This window comes from Zonotrichia albicollis, unplaced genomic scaffold, assembly GCF_047830755.1.
Source record: "Zonotrichia albicollis isolate bZonAlb1 unplaced genomic scaffold, bZonAlb1.hap1 Scaffold_73_unloc_1, whole genome shotgun sequence".
Classification (NCBI taxonomy): domain Eukaryota; kingdom Metazoa; phylum Chordata; class Aves; order Passeriformes; family Passerellidae; genus Zonotrichia; species Zonotrichia albicollis.
Genome location: NW_027428459.1, coordinates 422518 through 441423, shown reverse-complemented (window position 1 = coordinate 441423; position 18906 = coordinate 422518). Strand labels below are relative to the sequence as shown.

The window sequence follows — 18906 nt, the reverse complement described above, 5'->3', positions numbered from 1 at the left end:
GGGAGCCGCACGGTGATTGGTTGGTTTCGTGGAGGGCGAGGTGATTGACAAGAAAGGCGGGTGAAGGCGGGAGTTGCTGAGAGGAGACGCGCGGTGATTGGTTGGCTTCGTAGAAGGCGCAGTGACTGACAAGAAAGGCGGGGGGAAGGCGGGAGTTGCTGAGGAGAGGCGCGCGGTGATTGGTTGGGTTTGGGAGGGGGAGGCGGGAGTTGCCTGAGGGGAGCCGCACGGTGATTGGTTGATTTCATAGAGGGCACGGTGATTGACAAAAAAGGCAGCGGGAAGGCGGGAGTTGCTGAGTGGAGGCGCGCGGTGATTGGTTGGGTTTGGGAGGCAGAGGCGGGAGTTGCCTGAGGCGGGCCGCGCGGTGATTGGTTGGTTTCGTGGAGGGCGAGGTGATTGACAAGAAAGGCGGGTGAAGGCGGGAGTTGCATGAGGGGAGCCGCGCGGTGATTGGTTGGTTTCGTGGAGGGCCCAGTGATTGACAAGAAAGGAAGAGGGAAGGCGGGAGTTGTTGAGGGGAGGCGCGCGGTGATTGGTTGGGTTTGGGAGGGGGAGGCGGGACTTGCCTGAGGGGGGCCGCGCGGTGATTGATTGAATGGGCGGGCGTTGCTGAGGGAAGTCGTGCGCTGATTGGTTGGTTTCGAAAAGGAGAGGCAGGAGTTGCTGAGGTGATTCGTGGGGTGATTGGTTGGTTTGAGGCATGGGAGGCAGGAGTTGCTGAGGGAAGGCGCGGAGTGATTGGTTGATTTGGAGCCGGGAAAGCCGCTATTGGCTGGGAAAAGTCCGGGATTTTTAACGGAATATTCCAGGTTTTTGGGGAAAAATTCCCGTTTTTTGGAGTAGAAACATTCCAAGGTTTTTTGACTCCACATGAACCCAAAGAACCCAAACAACCTCAAAACACTTTAAATAAACCCCAAAAAACCCTAAAAAAACCCAAAACTTAAACCCAAATAACACAAAATTACTTCAAGTAGGCCAATAAAAACCCAAATAACCCCAAAAAATCCTCAAATAAATACAAATAAACAAAAAACCCCAATTAAGGCAAACAAACCCAAATACTTCCCAATAACCTAAAAAACAAAAAAATACAAAGAACCTCAAAAAAAACCAAATTAAAAACAAAAACAAAACACAAAAAAACAAATAGCCTCAAAAAACACAAAACAAACAAAAATTAACCAATTTAAACCAAAAAAAACCACTAAAAAAGATCCATAAGTAGTCACAAATAAATCCCAAATAATTCCTAAAAAAACCCAAGTAACTCGAAGTACACCTAAATAAACACCAAAGAAATTCAAATAAACCCCAAAAAAACCCCAAAGAACTCTACCTAACCCCAAAAAAACCAAAACTAAACCCAAATAACCCCAAATAACCCCCAAAAAACACGGAAAAACACCACAAAAAAACCTCAAATAAACCCCAAATAATCCCTCACTAAACCCAAATAAACCCCAAGTAACCCCAGTTCCTCCCGTCCCCACCCCAAAGCAGATCCCGGCCAATCAGGATGCGCGGAACTGATGACAAACCAGTTGCTAGGTAGAAACTGAGAGCACTGGCCCCACTCAGCGATTCTCAGCCAATCAGCGCCCGGCGTAGCTCTGACTCAGCAGTTGCCAGGCAGAGACCAAGGCCTCCACCTCCGTTAAATACACAGAGACAGCGCGGGGTAATTTCCAGCCAATCAGCGCGTTTCTCGCTGATGACTCATCAGTTGCCGGGAGAGGAATTGGGAAGGGGGGGGAAGGTGACCCTGGGGATGGGGTGGGGACCCCAAATTAATCCAAAACGGGGTCGGGACCCCAAAACGGAAAAGGAGGGGCCTGGAGCCCCCAAAACCAAACACGGGGGAGGGGATGGGACCCCCAAACAGGATGAAGGCAATTTTATTCCGGGAATATGTAAAGTAGTTTATGGATATGCAAAAAATTAAAAGAATATGCAACAGGCTGATGTAATGGGAGACAAGGACCATCGAGTAAAGGTTGTTATGGCCGCCAAGATCCCCCCAGTTATTTTCGGGGAAACCCCTTAATTAATCTGGTTTTAATTACATCAGCCTGTGGCATATTCATAGATCCTTATGCAAATCCATGAAATAACTTACATATTCCAGGAATGATTTTAATTGGCCCCTCCCTGGGGGTGTCTCCCCATTGCAGGAGCCTCCAGTGAAATGGAAAATGTAAACCCTCCCCCTTTAAACAATAAAATAATAATAATAATAATAATAATAATAATAATAATAATAATAATAATAATAATAATAATAATAATAATAACAATAATATATTTTGACATGAAGGGGCTCTCAGCAAAGATATGGGAGTAGAAATAACTGGGTTTTTATTAGCAACAACTAAAACTACAAATGCGGTAGTACAAACAAGAAAAACCAGTGACAGAGTTAGAATCCTCTGGGAATCCATTGGGGAAAGGTTGATCCTTTGGGAATCCAGTGGGAAAAGCCGAAATTTTGAGAAATCCAGCTGGAAAAGCTGAAATTTTGGGAATCCAGTGTGAAAAAATGATGATCCTCCAAGAATCCTGTGGGAAAAGCTGAAATTTTGGGTATCCAGTGGGAAAAGCTGATCCTGCAGGAATCCAGTGGAAAATGAGGCTGACCCTTGGGAATCCAGTGGGACAAGGGCTCATCCTTTGTGAATCCATTTCTTACCCCACAAAGACAGGGGAAAGGCAACACCGAGGGGATTTTATAGTGTACCCAAAGGAGGGAGAGGGGGTTTCGGTAACAGGAGAAAAACAAGAAGGGGGAGATCAAATTCGGTTCACAGAAAAACAAGAAGGGTGAGATCAAATTGCTGCCTCTTAGAAACAGGGGCATGTCATCGAAAACGTGGCTCAAAATCCCAAATTGACTCAAAAACAACAGAGAAATTACACAACTTCAGTTATGTTCGCTCAATTTCCTTCATTTACACCAGTCTGGGCTGCTTTTAAAGGATAAAGATGAAGCAGAGGAAAACAAAGGTGAAACTAAAACGAGAAGCAGCCAGGTGTGTTCCCAGCAGGGATCACAGGGAATGTGAGTGACCAGGGCTGTGCCCACAGTGCCTCCTCCAGTGGGGGATGGAGCTGGAGCAGCGCACGAAGCTCTGCCCGCACTCGGGGCACTCACAGGGCTTCCCTTAGTGGTGCCTCCGTTGGTGTCGGATCAAGTTAGAGCTCTGTGAGAAGCTCTTCCCACACTGGGGACACTCGTAGGGCCTCTCCCCAGTGTGGATGTGCCGGTGTTTGATGAGGTTGGACTTCTGCCTGAATCCCTTCCCACACTCAGGGCACTGGAAGGGTCTCTCCTCTGTGTGAGTCTGAAAGTGGCGGAAGAGATGGGCGCGGGTCTGAAACCTCTTCCTGCATTTGTCACACTCGAAGGGCCTCTCCCCTGTGTGGCTCCTCTGGTGATTGTTCCGGGTGGAGCTCTGGCTGAAGCGCATCCCACACACGGAGCACTCGAAGGGCCTTTCCCCAGTGTGGATGCGCTGGTGCTTGACGAGGGTGGAGTTGCACTTGAATCCCTTCCCACAGTCGGGGCAGCGGAAGGGCCTCTCCTCTGAGTGACTCCGATAGTGCTCGAGGAGACGAGAGCTGCTCTGAAACCTCTTCCTGCATTTATCACACTCGTAGGGCCTCTCCCCAGTGTGGATACGCTGGTGGGCGATGAGGCTGGAGTTCTTCCGGAATCCCTTCCCACAGTCGGGGCATTGGAAGGGCCTCTCCTCTGTGTGAGTCTGAAAGTGCCAGAAGAGATCGGCGCGGGTCCGAAACCTCTTCCTGCATTTGTCACACTCGAAGGGCCTCTCCCCTGTGTGGATGCGCCGGTGACTGATGAGGCTGGAGTTCTGCCGGAATCCCTTCCTACACTCAGGGCATTGGAAGGGCCTCTCTCCTGTGTGAATGCGATAGTGGTTGATGAGACAGGAGTTGGTCTGAAACGCCTTCCCACACTTCGAACACACGTAGGGCCTCTCCCCAGTGTGGGACCTCTGGTGCCTCATCAGGTCCGACCTCCAGCGGAAGCTCTTCCCACACTCCCCACACTCGGGGCGCTTCTTCCGAAGGTGGGACCTCTGGTGCTGGACCAGGTTCCATTTCCTACTGAAGCTCTTCCAACACTCCCCACACTCGTAGGGCCTCTCCCCAGGATGGGTCCTCTGGTGCATGAGCAGATTGCTGCGCTGGCTGAAGCTCTTCCCACACTGCCCGCACTCAAAGGGCCTCTCTCCAGTGTGGATCCTCTGGTGCCTGATCAGTTGGGAGTTCCACCTGAAGCTCTTCCCACACTCCCCGCACGTGTGGGGCTTCTCCCCATCACGGAGCTGCTCACGGAGCACCAGCTCCGAGCTCTGCCTCCGTCTCCGGCCGCCTTCCCGCCCCAGGCCGGCTCTTTCCCCCTCACATCCCCGCCGGCTGCGTTTGCAGCCCCTCCTCGAGCGGCATCTCCGCGCCTTTTCCTCCCCGTTGCCTTCCTGCGCCGTGGAGCCGCTCAAAACGGCCTCTTCCACCAGCTCCTGCCGCGGGCATTTGTCCTCCCTGCTCTCCATGCTCCGCTCCTGCTCTGGGGGAGGAAGGACAAGGACACGATGGGATTTGCCTCCGTGCCACAGCCGAGGGCAACGAGATCCCCCCAGGCCGTCCCCGGCAGGACGGCACCGCCACCCCCCGAGGGGCCTTTTCCGCTCAGCCTTGGACTTCTTCATTCTCCAAACATCCCCCCAAAAACCCAACCCAGGCACCCCCCGGGATATCAGGGCCGGGCTCCCGTCCCTGCTCACCGGCGCGTTCCGGGGGCGATGATCCCACAGGCGGGGGCTGCGAATTCAGGCTGGGCGACCGCGTGGATCCGTCCGTTCAGCCTCGATCCGCCTTTGTCCCTCCTCTTCCTCTTCCTGCCGCTCCTCCTCTTCCATCCCCCCGCCCTCTCCTCAGCGTTATCTCCGCCTCCTTCTCCTCTTCCATCCCGCCCCTTCCATCCCTTCTCCTCCTCCTGCTCCCTAACCCCGCCTTCTCCTCCTCCTCCCATCGCTGCTCTCACTCCGCCTTCATCACTCCCCTTCCATCTCCCCCAGCCCTGCTCCTCTCCCCGAACCGGCTGGAACCGTGAGGGGAAAGGGGGCAGGGAAAGGGCGGGAACCGCGAGGGGAAAGGGGGCAGGGAAAGGGCGGGAACCGTGAGGGGAAAGGGGCGGGCTCAGGCCAAGGGCGGCAACTCTGAGGGGACACTCTGGGAGGCGGCACTGTGCAAACAGAACTGTAACCGACTGAACATGAACGGGAGAGAAATCTGTAAGTCTGAAAGTTTTATTTCGTATCAAATGCATCCCACACACTCAGCCCAAGATAATCCCCATCCCACCACCCTAACTGAGGTCACGCTTCTCCCAGTCTCCTTCCAGCCCAGTCTTACTCAGGTTGTGGAGGAATTGAGTGAGTTTTCTATGACATTGACTTTTTTGAGTTGCATTTGAAAAGTTTTGGGATAAGACTGATCTGTTTTCAGTGGGATTTGAGTGGTTTTGAGGTGACAGATCCAACCCTCGTGGATTTTTGAGTGCAAAGAGATGGAGAAGGGAGAAATATTAAGGACAACCAAAATTTGAAGCCTCCATGTGTCTTCCCAGCAGGGATCACAGGGAATGTGAGTGACCAGGGCTGTGCCCACAGTGCCTCCTCCAGTGGGGGATGGAGCTGGAGCAGCGCACGAAGCTCTGCCCGCACTCGGGGCTCTCACAGGGCTTCCCTTAGTGGTGCCTCCGTTGGTGTTGGGTCAAGTTAGAGCTGTGTGAGAAGCTCTTCCCACACTGGGGACACTTGTAGGGCCTCTCCCCAGTGTGGATGCGCCGGTGTTTGATGAGGGTGGAGTTGTACTTGAATCCTTTCCCGCAGTCGGGGCAGTGGAAGGGCCTCTCCTCTGAGTGAATCCGATAGTGCTCGAGGACATAAGAGCTGGTCCGAAACCTCTTCCCGCATTTATCACACTCGTAGGGCCTCTCCCCAGTGTGGATGCGCCGGTGCCTGATGAGGTGGGAGTTCTGCCTGAATCCCTTCCCACAGTCAGGGCACTGGAAGGGCCTCTCCTCTGTGTGAGTCTGATAGTGCCGGAGGAGATGGGTGCTGGTCCGAAACCTCTTCCTGCATTTGTCACACTCGAAGGGCCTCTCCCCAGTGTGGCTCCTCTGGTGCTTGTCCCGGGCGGAGATCTGGCTGAAGCGCATCCCACACACGGAACACTCGAAAGGCCTTTCCCCAGTGTGGATCCTCTGGTGCACGATCAGTTGGGAGTTCCACCTGAAGCTCTTCCCACACTCCCCGCACGTGTGGGGCTTCTCCCCATCACGGAGCTGCTCACGGAGCACCAGCTCCGACCCCTGGCTCCGTCTCCGGCCGCCTTCCCGCCCCAGGCCGGCTCTTTCCCCCTCACATCCCCGCCGGCTGCGTTTGCAGCCCCTCCTCGTGCGGCATCTCCGCGCCTTTTCCTCCCCGTTGCCTTCCTGCGCCGTGGAGCCGCTCAAAACGGCCTCTTCCACCAGCTCCTGCCGCGGGCATTTGTCCTCCCTGCTCTCCATGCTCCGCTCCCGCTCTGGGGGAGGAAGGACAAGGACACCATGGGATTTGCCTCCGTGCCACAGCCGAGGGCAACGAGATCCCCCCAGGCCGTCCCCGGCAGGACGGCACCGCCACCCCCCGATGTCCCCCCGAGGGGCCTTTTCCGCTCAGCCTTGGACTTCTTCATTCTCCAAACATCCCCCCAAAAACCCAACCCAGGCACCCCCCGGGATATCAGGGCCGGACTCCCGTCCCTGCTCACCGGCGCGATGCGGGGCCGATGATCCCACAGAGAGTAGCGCCAATCCAGGCTGGTCGACCGCTTTGCAACCGTCCCCTCAGCCTGGATCCGCCTTTGTCCCTCCTCTTCCTCTTCCTGCCGCTCCTCCTCTTCCATCCCCCCGCCCTCTCCTCAGCGTTATCTCCGCCTCCTTCTCCTCTTCCATCCCTCCCCTTCCATCCCTTCTCCTCCTCCTGCTCCCTAACCCCGCCTTCTCCTCCTTCCATCGCTGCGCTCTCTCCGCCTTCATCCCTCCTCTCCCATCTCCCCCAGCCCTGCTCCTGACCCGAACCGGCTGGAACCGTGAGGGGAAAGGGGGCAGGGAAAGGGCGGGAACCGTCTGGGGAAAGGGGGCAGGGAAAGGGCGGAACCGTGAGGGGAAAGGGGGCAGGGAAAGGGCGGGAACCGTGAGGGGAAAGGGGCGGGCTCAGGCCAAGGGCGGCAACTCTGAGGGGACACTCTGGGAGGCGGCACTGTGCAAACAGAACTGCAACCGACTGAACATGAATGGGAGAGAAATTAATAAGTCTGAGAGTTTTATTTCGTATAAAATACATTCCACACACCCAGCCCAAGATAATCCCCATCCCACCACCCTAATTGAGATCACGCTTCTCTCAGTCTCCTTCCAGCCTAATCTTACTCAGGTGGCTGAGAATCGAGTTTTTTAAGACATTGACTTTTTTGAGTTGCGATTGAGAAGTTTTGGGGCAAGACTGAACTGTTTTCAGTGGGATTTGAGTGGTTTTGAGGTGACAGATCCATCCCTCGTGGATTTTTGAGTGCAAAGAGATGGAGAAGGGAGAAATATTAAGGCCAAACCAAAATTTGAAGCCTCCATGTGTCTTCCCAGCAGGGATCACGGGGAATGTGAGTGACCAGGGCTGTGCCCACAGTGCCTCCTCCAGTGGGGGATGGAGCTGGAGCAGCGCACGAAGCTCTGCCCGCACTCGAGGCACTCACAGGGCTTCCCTTAGTGGTGGCTCCGTTGGTGTCGGGTCAAGTTAGAGCTCTGTGAGAAGCTCTTCCCACACTGGGGACACTCGTAGGGCCTCTCCCCAGTGTGGATGCGCCGGTGCCTGACGAGGGTGGAGTTGTGCCTGAATCCCTTCCCACACTCAGGGCATTGGAAGGGCCTCTCCTCTGTGTGAATCCAATAGTGCTTGACGAGAAGGCCGCTTGTCCGAAACCTCTTCCTGCATTTATCGCACTCGTAGGGCCTCTCCCCTGTGTGGATACGCTGGTGGGCGATGAGGTTGGAGTTCTCCCTGAATCCCTTCCCACACTCAGGGCACTGGAAGGGTCTCTCCTCTGTGTGAGTCTGAAAGTGGCGGAAGAGATGGGTGCGGGTCTGAAACCTCTTCCTGCATTTGTCACACTCGAAGGGCCTCTCCCCTGTGTGGCTCCTCTGGTGCTGGATCAGGCTGGAGCTCACTGTGAAGCTCTTCCCACACTCCCCACACTTGTAGGGCCGTTCCCCATTGTGGGTCCTTTGGTGCCTGATCAGGTCCGACCTCCATCGGAAGCTCTGCCCACACTCCCCACACTCGTGGCGCTTCTCCCGAAGGTGGGACCTCTGGTGCTTGATCAGGCTGGAGCTCTGGGTGAAGCTCTTCCCACACTCCCCACACTCGTAGGGCCTCTCCCCAGGATGGGTCCTCTGGTGCCTGAGCAGATTGCTGCGCTGGCTGAAGCTCTTCCCACACTGCTCACACTCAAAGGGCCTCTCCCCAGTGTGGATCCTCTGGTGCGTGATTAGTACAGAGTTCCTGCTAAAGCTCTTCCCACACTGCCCACACTCAAAGGGCCTCTCCCCAGTGTGAATCCTCTGGTGCACGATCAGTAGGTACTTCCACCTGAAGCTCTTCCCACACTCCCCACACTCAAAGGGCCTCTCCCCAGTGTGAATCCTCTGGTGCTCGATCAGTTGGCAGTTCCACCTGAAGCTCTTCCCACACTCCCCGCACGTGTGGGGCTTCTCCCCATCACGGAGCTGCTCACGGAGCACCAGCTCCGACCTCTGCCTCCGTCTCCGGCCGCCTTCCCGCCCCAGGCCGGCTCTTTCCCCCTCACATCCCCGCCGGCTGCGTTTGCAGCCCCTCCTCGAGCGGCATCTCCGCGCCTTTTCCTCCCCGTTGCCTTCCTGCGCCGTGGAGCCGCTCAAAACGGCCTCTTCCACCAGCTCCTGCCGCGGGCATTTGTCCCCCCTGCTCTCCATGCTCCGCTCCCGCTCTGGGGGAGGAAGGACAAGGACACGATGGGATTTGCCTCCGTGCCACAGCCGAGGGCAACGAGATCCCCCCAGGCCGTCCCCGGCAGGACGGCACCGCCACCCCCCGATGTCCCCCCGAGGGGCCTTTTCCGCTCAGCCTTGGACTTCTTCATTCTCCAAACATCCCCCCAAAAACCCAACCCAGGCACCCCCCGGGATATCAGGGCCGGGCTCCCGTCCCTGCTCACCGGCGCGATGCGGGGGCCGATGATCCCACAGGCGGGGGCTGCGAATTCAGGCTGGGCTCCAGACCGCGTGGATCCGTCCGCTCAGCCTCGATCCGCCTTTGTCCCTCCTCTTCCTCTTCCTCCCGCTCCTCCTCTTCATCCCAACCCCCCTGCTCCTCCCCCCGACCCCGCCTCTTCCTCATCGTTCATCCCTGCCCTTCCCTCCCTCCTCCTCCTCCCCCAGCAGCAGCCGCACTCTCCGTGCCCCGTTCCCGCAGCCCTCGCAGCCGCGGCAGGAGCGCGGATGGAGCCGGGACAGGTCGGGATGGGCAGCGCGGGGCTCTCGGCTGCTCCAGCCGCTGCGGGAGGGGTGAACCCGGCCCGGGCCAAAGGAGAGGCGAACTGGGCAAACTGGGGGCTGCACATCCAAACTGGGCCTTGCTGGGGACCCTGCCTGGCCACTGCCAGCCCTTGGGGCTCCTCTCGGCACATCCGCCAGGGGGGAACGCACACAGGGCTGGGGGATCCCGGCAGTGGCAGCGCTGCCAGGGACGGGGCTGCGCTGGGATCGTACTGGGAGTGACTGGGACTGTACTGCTTCTGTACTGACATCATACTGGGAGTGACTGGGGCTGTACTGGTTCTGTACTGACATCATACTGGGAGCGACTGGGGCTGTAGTGGTTCTGTACTGACATCATACAGGGGGTAACTGGGGCTGTACTGGTTCTGTACTGACATCATACTGGGGTCGTACTGGGAGTGACTGGGGCTGTACTGGTTCTGTACTGACATCATACTGGGAGTGACTGGGGCTGTACTGGTTCTGTACTGACATCATACTGGGGTCGTACTGGGAGTGACTGGGACTGGACTGGTTCTGTACTGACATCATACTGGGGGTAACTGGGGCTGTACTGGCTTTGTACTGACATCATACCAGGGTCGTACTGGGAGTGACTGGGGCTGTACTGGCTTTGTACTGACGTCACACCAGGTTCGTACTGGGAGTGATTGGGACTGCACTGGTTCTGTACTGACATCATACTGGGGTCGTACTGGGAGTGACTGGGACTGCACTGGTTCTGTACTGACATCATACCGGGGTCATACTGGGAGTTACTGGGACTGTACTGGCTTTGCACTGACACCACGCTGGGATGACACTGGGATTGTAGTGAGTTTGTACAGACATCATTTCAGATCACACTGCGTTCCCAGGGCAGATTGTGATCGCACTCATGGGGGCTGGGATCATACTGGGATCATACTGGGAGTGGCTACAATCATACTGGGATAAGAGTGCTGTCATTGGACCCTCAATGGGGGCTTCTGGGAGCTACCAGGCCCATGCTGGGAGCTAACTGGGGACTGAATTAGAGGAACTGGGAGCAACTGGGGTAAAAGTGGGGGCAAGTGAACCACGCTGAGGTGACTGGGAGTGCCTGGCAATGACTGCCAGAATGTTCAGGGCAACTGGGATATACTGGGAGGGTCGGAGACCATGCAGATGGTGATTGGCACCAAACTGGGACTGACTGGGAAGGTGTTGGGGGAACTGGGAACACGCTGGAGGCAAATGCGAGTGACTGGGCCATTGCTGGGAGAGACTGGGATCACACTGGGAGTGCCTGGGACTATGCCAGGGACAACTGGGAGAACGGAGAACACACTGGATGAAAGTGGGAGGAACTGGGAGCAACTGGGACCATGCTGGGAGACAATTGCATCATCATGGGGAATCACTGGGAGGGAGTGACCTCGTCTGGGAGTGACTGGGATCAGGCAGGGAGGCAGGGGAAGTGACCAGGATGATACTGGGAGTGCACAGGCCCATACTGGGAATGACCAGGCTATTACTGGGATTGCCCAGGAAACTGGAATCGCACGGGGGAGCAACTGGGCTCATACTGGCAGCAGCCACTGCAGACCCCGGATGTCTCCCCGAGGGCCATTTCCGGCTCGGCTTTGGGGCCCTGCCAGCTGCAAACATCCCCCCAAAACAAACCCCAAACCCAGGCACCCCCCGGGATATTTGGGCCGCGCTCCCCCTCCCCAGGAACCTGCGGGATGTGGGGCGATGCTTCTGGGGCTGTGGCACTTTGAGGGAGCGCCTGGGGCACGAGATGCTCCCTCTCCTCTTCTGCTGTGGCAGCTGCTCGGACTCTTCCTCCCTCCCTCCTCTTCCTCTCCGGATCCCCGGTGGGCGAACCGTGAGGGGAAAGGGGGCAGGGAAAGGGCGGGAACCGTGAGGGGAAAAGGGGCAGGGAAAGGGCGGGAACCGTGAGGGGAAAGGGGGCAGGGAAAGGGCGGAACCGTGAGGGAAAGGGGCGGGCTCAGGCCAAGGGCGGCAACTCTGAGGGGACACTCTGGGAGGCGGCACTGTGCAAACAGAACTGCAACCGACTGAACATGAACGGGAGAGAAATCAATAAGTCTGAAAGTTTTATTTCGTATCAAATACATTCCACACACCCAGCCCAAGATAATCCCCATCCCACCACCCTAATTGAGATCACGCTTCTCTCAGTCTCCTTCCAGCCTAATCTTACTCAGGTGGCTGAGAATCGAGTTTTTTAAGACATTGACTTTTTTGAGTTGCGATTGAGAAGTTTTGGGGCAAGACTGAACTGTTTTCAGTGGGATTTGAGTGGTTTTGAGGTGACAGATCCATCCCTCATAGATTTTGGAGTGCAAAGTGATGGAGAAAGAAGAAATATTAAGGCCAAACCAAAATTTGAAGCCTCCATGTGTGTTCCCTGCATGGATCACAGGGAATGTGAGTGACCAGGGCTGTGCCCACAGTGCCTCCTCCAGTGGGGGATGGAGCTGGAGCAGCGCACGAAGCTCTGCCCGCACTCGGGGCACTCACAGGGCTTCCCTTAGTGGTGGATCCGTTGGTGTCGGGTCAAGTTATAGCTGCTGGAGAAGCTCTTCCCACACTGGGGACACTCGTAGGGCCTCTCCCCAGTGTGGATGCGCCGGTGCCTGACGAGGGTGGAGTTGTGCTTAAATCCCTTCCCACACTCAGGGCATTGGAAAGGCCTCTCCTGTGTATGAATGCGATAGTGCTGGAGGAGATGGTCGCTGGTCCGAAACCTCTTCCTGCATTTATCACACTCGTAGGGCCTCTCCCCAGTGTGGATACGCTGGTGGGCGATGAGGGTGGAGTTCTCCCTGAATCCCTTCCCACACTCAGGGCACTGGAAGGGCCTCTCCTCTGTGTGAGTCTGAAAGTGGCGGAAGAGATGGGCGCGGGTCCGAAACCTCTTCCTGCATTTGTCACACTCGAAGGGCCTCTCCCCAGTGTGGATCCTCTGGTGCTTGTTCCGGGCGGAGCTGTGGCTGAAGCGCATCCCACACTCGGAACACTCGAAAGGCCTTTCCCCAGTGTGGATCCTCTGGTGCACGATCAGGCTGGAGCTCACTGTGAAGCTCTTCCCACACTCCCTACACACATAGGGCCTCTCACCCGTGTGAATCCTCTGGTGCTCGATCAGTTGGGAGTTCCTGCTGAAGCTCGTCCCACACTCCCCACACTTGTAGAGCCGTTCCCCATTGTGGGTCCTTTGGTGCCTGATCAGGTCCGACCTCCATCGGAAGCTCTGCCCACACTCCCCACACTCGTAGGGCACCTCCCCAGGATGGGTCCTCTGGTGCCTGAGAAGATTGCAGCGCTGGCTGAAGCTCTTCCCACACTGCCCACACTCAAAGGGCCTCTCCCCAGTGTGAATCCTCTGGTGCACGATCAGATCGCAGTTCCACCTGAAGCTCTTCCCACACTCCCCGCACGTGTGGGGCTTCTCCCCATCACGGAGCTGCTCACGGAGCACCAGCTCCGAGCTCTGCCTCCATCTACGGCCGCCTTCCCGGCCCAGGCCGGCTCTTTCCCCCTCACATCCCCGCCGGCTGCGTTTGCAGCCCCTCCTCGAGCGGCATCTCGGCGCCTTTTCCTCCCCGTTGCCTTCCTGCGCCGTGGAGCCGCTCAAAACGGCCTCTTCCACCAGCTCCTGCCGCGGGCATTTGTCCTCCCTGCTCTCCATGCTCCGCTCCTGCTCTGGGGGAGGAAGGACAAGGACACCATGGGATTTGCCTCCGTGCCACAGCCGAGGGCAACGAGATCCCCCCAGGCCGTCCCCGGCAGGACGGCACCGCCACCCCCCGACGTCCCCCCGAGGGGCCTTTTCCGCTCAGCCTTGGACTTCTTCATTCTCCAAACATCCCCCCAAAAACCCAACCCAGGGACCCCCCGGGATATCAGGGCCGGGCTCCCGTCCCTTCTCACCGGCGCGATGCGGGGGGCGATGATCCCACAGGTGGGGGCTGCGAATTCAGGCTGGGCTCCAGACCGCGTGGATCCGTCCGCTCAGCCTCGATCCGCCTTTGTCCCTCCTCTTCCTCTTCCTCCCGCTCCTCCTCTTCCATCCCCCCTCCCGCTCCTCAGCGTTATCTCCGCCTCCTTCTCCTCTTCCATCCCGCCCCTTCCATCCCTTCTCCTCCTCCTGCTCCCTAACCCCACCTCCTTTTCCTCCTGCCATCGCTGCTCTCTCTCTGCCTTCATCCCTCCCCTTCCATCTCCCCGAGCCGTGCTCCTCTCCCCGATCCGCCTGCAGTCGTGTGGGAAAGGGGGCAGGGAAAGGGCGGGAACTGTGAGGGGAGAGGGGGCAGGGAAAGGGCGGGAACCGTGAGGGGAAAGGGGGCAGGGAAAGGGCGGGAACCGTGAGGGGAAAGGGGCGGGCTCAGGCCAAGGGCGGCAACTCTGAGGGGACTCTCTGGGAGGCGGCACTCTGCAAACAGAACTGCAACGGACTGAACATGAATGGGAGAGAAATTAATAAGTCTGAGAGTTTTATTTCGTATAAAATACATTCCACACACCCAGCCCAAGATAATCCCCATCCCACCACCCTAACTGAGGTCACGCTTCTCTCAGTCTCCTTCCAGCCTAATCTTACTCAGGTGGCTGAGAATCGAGTTTTTTAAGACATTGACTTTTTTGAGTTGCGATTGAGAAGTTTTGGGGCAAGACTGAACTGTTTTCAGTGGGATTTGAGTGGTTTTGAGGTGACAGATCCATCCCTCGTAGATTTTGGAGTGCAAAGTGATGGAGAAAGAAGAAATATTAAGGCCAAACCAAAATTTGAAGCCTCCATGTGTGTTCCCTGCATGGATCACAGGGAATGTGAGTGACCAGGGCTGTGCCCACAGTGCCTCCTCCAGTGGGGGATGGAGCTGGAGCAGCGCACGAAGCTCTGCCCGCACTCGGGGCACTCACAGGGCTTCCCTTAGTGGTGGATCCGTTGGTGTCGGGTCAAGTTATAGCTGCTGGAGAAGCTCTTCCCACACTGGGGACACTCGTAGGGCCTCTCCCCAGTGTGGATGCGCCGGTGCCTGACGAGGGTGGAGTTGTGCTTAAATCCCTTCCCACACTCAGGGCATTGGAAAGGCCTCTCCTGTGTATGAATCCGATAGTGCTGGAGGAGATGGTCGCTGGTCCGAAACCTCTTCCTGCATTTATCACACTCGTAGGGCCTCTCCCCAGTGTGGATACGCTGGTGGGCGATGAGGGTGGAGTTCTGCCTGAATCCCTTGCCACAGTCAGGGCACTGGAAGGGTCTCTCCTCTGTGTGAGTCTGAAAGTGGCGGAAGAGATGGCCGCGGGTCTGAAACCTCTTCCTGCATTTGTCACACTCAAAGGGCCTCTCCCCAGTGTGGATCCTCTGGTGCTTGTTCCGGTGGGAGCTGTGGCTGAAGCGCATCCCACACACGGAACACTCGAAAGGCCTTTCCCCAGTGTGGATCCTCTGGTGCACGATCAGGCTGGAGCTCACTGTGAAGCTCTTCCCACACTCGCCACACTCGTAGGGCCTCTCCCCAGTGTGGATCCTCTGGTGCGTGATCAAATGGGAGTTCCTACTGAAGCTCTTCCCACACTCCCCACACTCAAAGGGCCTCTCCCCAGTGTGAATCCTCTGGTGCTCGATCAGTTGGCAGTTCCTGCTGAAGCTCTTCCCACACTCCTCGCACGTGTGGGGCTTCTCCCCATCACGGAGCTGCTCACGGAGCACCAGCTCCGAGCTCTGCCTCCGTCTCCGGCCGCCTTCCCGGCCCAGGCCGGCTCTTTCCCCCTCACATCCCCGCCGGCTGCGTTTGCAGCCCCTCCTCGAGCGGCATCTCCGCACCTTTTCCTCCCCGTTGCCTTCCTGCGCCGTGGAGCCGCTCAAAACGGCCTCTTCCACCAGCTCCTGCCGCGGGCATTTGTCCTCCCTGCTCTCCATGCTCCGCTCCTGCTCTGGGGGAGGAAGGACAAGGACACAATGGGATTTGCCTCCGTGCCACAGCCGAGGGCAACGAGATCCCCCCAGGCCGTCCCCGGCAGGACGGCACCGCCACCCCCCGATGTCCCCCCGAGGGGCCTTTTCCGCTCAGCCTTGGACTTCTTCATTTGTCGCAGACATTTCTTCATAGAAATCCTTTCTTTGGGATTTGTCCATCTTCTGGGAAGCAAAGGGCCCCAGAAGAAGAATGTAAACAATTGTTATCAGCTGCTGTGAAATGTAGCAGGTGTCCCTGTGATTGGCTCATCTTCCTTGTGTACCATTAAAGGCCAATCACAGGAGCAGCTCAGGGACAGATTCCCTGGACACAGAACTTTGTTATTCATTCTTTCTATTCTATTCTTAGCATAGCTGCTCTCTGTAACCTCTCTTTTTCTTCCTTTTAGTATAGTTATAATGTATTATATATCTTATACGAATAAATCAGCCTTCTGATCAAGAAACAAGATTCTTGTCCTTCTCTCACAACAGTGACCGTCTAAGGTCGCTCTAATATTCATTCTCCAAACATCCCCCCAAAAACCCAACCCAGGGACCCCCCGGGATATCAGGGCCGGGCTCCCGTCCCTGCTCACCGGCGCGATGCGGGGGGCGATGATCCCACAGGCGGGGGCTGCGAATTCAGGCCGGGCTCCAGATCGTGGATCCGTCCGCTCAGCCTCGATCCGCCTTTGTCCCTCCTCTTCCTCCCGCTCCTCCTCTTCCATCCCCCCTCCCGCTCCTCAGCGTTATCTCCGCCTCCTTCTCCTCTTCCATCCCGCCCCTTCCATCCCTTCTCCTCTTTCTCCTCCCAACCCCGCCTTCTCCTCCTCCTTCCATCGCTGCTCTCTCTCCGCCTTCATCCCTCCCCTTCCATCTCCCCCAGCCCTGCTCCTCTCCCCGAACCGGCTGGAACCGTGAGGGGAAAGGGGGCAGGGAAAGGGCGGGAACCGTGAGGGGAAAGGGGGCAGGGAAAGGGCGGGAACCGTGAGGGGAAAGGGGGCAGGGAAAGGGCGGGAACCGTGAGGGGAAAGGGGCGGGCTCAGGCCAAGGGCGGCAACTCTGAGGGGACACTCTGGGAGGCGGCACTGTGCAAACAGAACTGCAACGGACTGAACATGAACGGGAGAGAAATCTGTAACTCTGAGAATTTTATTTTCTATCACATACATCCCACACACCCAGCCCAAGATAATCCCAATCCCACCACCCTAACTGAGATCACGCTTCTCCCAGTCTCCTTTCAGACCAATCTTACTCAGGTGGTGGAGGAATTGAGTGAGTTTTCTATGACATTGACTTTTTTGAGTTGCATTTGAAAAGTTTTGAGATAAGATTAATCTGCTTTCAGTCGGGATTTGAGTTGTTTTCAGGTGACAGATCCATCCCTCGTGGATTTTTGAGTGCAAAGAGATGGAGAATGGAGAAATATTAAGGCCAAACCAAAATTTGAAGCCTCCATGTGTCTTCCCAGCACGGATCACGGGGAATGTGAGTGACCAGGGCTGTGCCCACAGTGCCTCCTCCAGTGGGGGATGGAGCTGGAGCAGCGCACGAAGCTCTGCCCGCACTCGGGGCACTCACAGGGCTTCCCTTAGTGGTGGCTCCGTTGGTGTCGGGTCAAGTGAGAGCTGCGTGAGAAGCTCTTCCCACACTGGGGACACTCGTAGGGCCTCTCCCCAGTGTGGATGCGCCGGTGGGTGACGAGGGTGGAGTTGTGCCTGAATCCCTTCCCACACTCAGGGCACTGGAAGGGTCTCTCCTCTGTGTGAGTCTGAAAGTGGCGGAAGAGATGGGCGCGGGTCCGAAACCTCTTCCTGCATTTGTCACACTCGAAGGGCCTCTCCCCAGTGTGGATCCTCTGGTGCTTGTTACGGTCGGAGCTGTGGCTGAAGCGCATCCCACACTTGGAACACTCGAAAGGCTTTTCCCCAGTGTGGCTCCTCTGGTGCAGCATCAGGTGAGAGCTCTTAATGAAGCTCTTCCCACATTCCCCACACTTGTAGGGCCGTTCCCCAGTGTGGGTCCTCTGGTGCCTGATGAGCTCCGACCTCCATCGGCAGCTCTGCCCACACTCCCCACACTCGTTAGACTTCACCCGAATGTGGGACCTCTGGTGCTGGATCAGGTTGCATTTCCTACTGAAGCTCTTCCCACACTCCCCACACTCAAGGGACCCATCTCCACTATGTGTCCTCTAGTGCGTGATCAGATTGTTGCGCTGGTTGAAGCTCTTCCCACACACCCCACACTCAAAGGGCTTCTCCCCGGTGTGGATCCTCTGGTGCTTGATCAGGATGGAGTTCTTCCTGAAGCTCTTCCCACACTCCTCACACTCAAAGGGCCTCTCCCCAGTGTGAATCCTCTGGTGCTCGATCAGTTGGGAGTTCCACCTGAAGCTCTTCCCACACTCCCCGCACGTGTGGGGCTTCTCCCCATCACGGAGCTGCTCACGGAGCACCAGCTCCGAGCTCTGCCTCCGTCTCCGGCCGCCTTCCCGGCCCAGGCCGGCTCTTTCCCCCTCACATCCCCGCCGGCTGCGTTTGCAGCCCCTCCTCGAGCGGCATCTCCGCGCCTTTTCCTCCCCGTTGCCTTCCTGCGCCGTGGAGCCGCTCAAAACGGCCTCTTCCACCAGCTCCTGCCGCGGGCATTTGTCCTCCCTGCTCTCCATGCTCCGCTCCTGCTCTGGGGGAGGAAGGACAAGGACACGATGGGATTTGCCTCCGTGCCACAGCCGAGGGCAACGAGATCCCCCCAGGCCGTCCCCGGCAGGACGGCACCGCCACCCCCCGATGTCCCCCCGAGGGGCCTTTTCCGCTCAGCCTTGGACTTCTTCATTCTCCAAACATCCCCCCAAAAACCCAACCCAGGGACCCCCGGGATATCAGGGCCGGGCTCCCGTCCCTGCTCACCGGCGCGATGCGGGGGGCGATGATCCCACAGGTGGGGGCTGCGAATTCAGGCTGGGCTCCAGATCGTGGGTCCGTCCGCTCAGCCTCGATCCGCCTTTGTCCCTCCTCTTCCTCTTCCTCCCGCTCCTCCTCTTCCATCCCCCCTCCCGCTCCTCAGCGTTATCTCCGCCCGCTCCTCCTCTTCCATCCCCCCTCCAGCTCCTCAGCGTTATCTCCGCCTGCTTCTCCTCTTCCATCCCGCCCCTTCCATCCCTTCTCCTCTTTCTCCTCCACAACCCCGCCTTCTCCTCCTCCTTCCATCGCTGCTCTCTCTCCGCCTTCATCCCTCCCCTTCTATCTTCCTTAGTCCTGCTCCTCTCCCCAACCGGCTGTAACCGTGA

The 18906-nt window shown here is 57.3% G+C and overlaps 1 protein-coding gene and 2 pseudogenes across 1 annotated transcript; all 3 read right to left on the bottom strand.

The window, feature by feature from the left end:
* Positions 1 to 2282: 2282 nt before the first annotated feature.
* LOC141727986 (uncharacterized) lies at positions 2283 to 6949 on the bottom strand. Its single transcript, XM_074534269.1, has 3 exons — positions 6841 to 6949; positions 5777 to 6612; positions 2283 to 4586 (listed from the first exon to the last, which is right to left on the bottom strand). Exons 2-3 carry the CDS (start codon positions 6596 to 6598, stop codon positions 3165 to 3167), a joined length of 2244 nt encoding a protein of 747 aa, XP_074390370.1. The 5' UTR covers positions 6599 to 6612; positions 6841 to 6949; the 3' UTR covers positions 2283 to 3164.
* A 432-nt stretch (positions 6950 to 7381) lies between these two features.
* LOC141728010 (uncharacterized) lies at positions 7382 to 13720 on the bottom strand (annotated as a pseudogene).
* Positions 13721 to 13817: 97 nt separating this feature from the next.
* LOC141727985 (uncharacterized) lies at positions 13818 to 18690 on the bottom strand (annotated as a pseudogene).
* Positions 18691 to 18906: the final 216 nt, after the last annotated feature.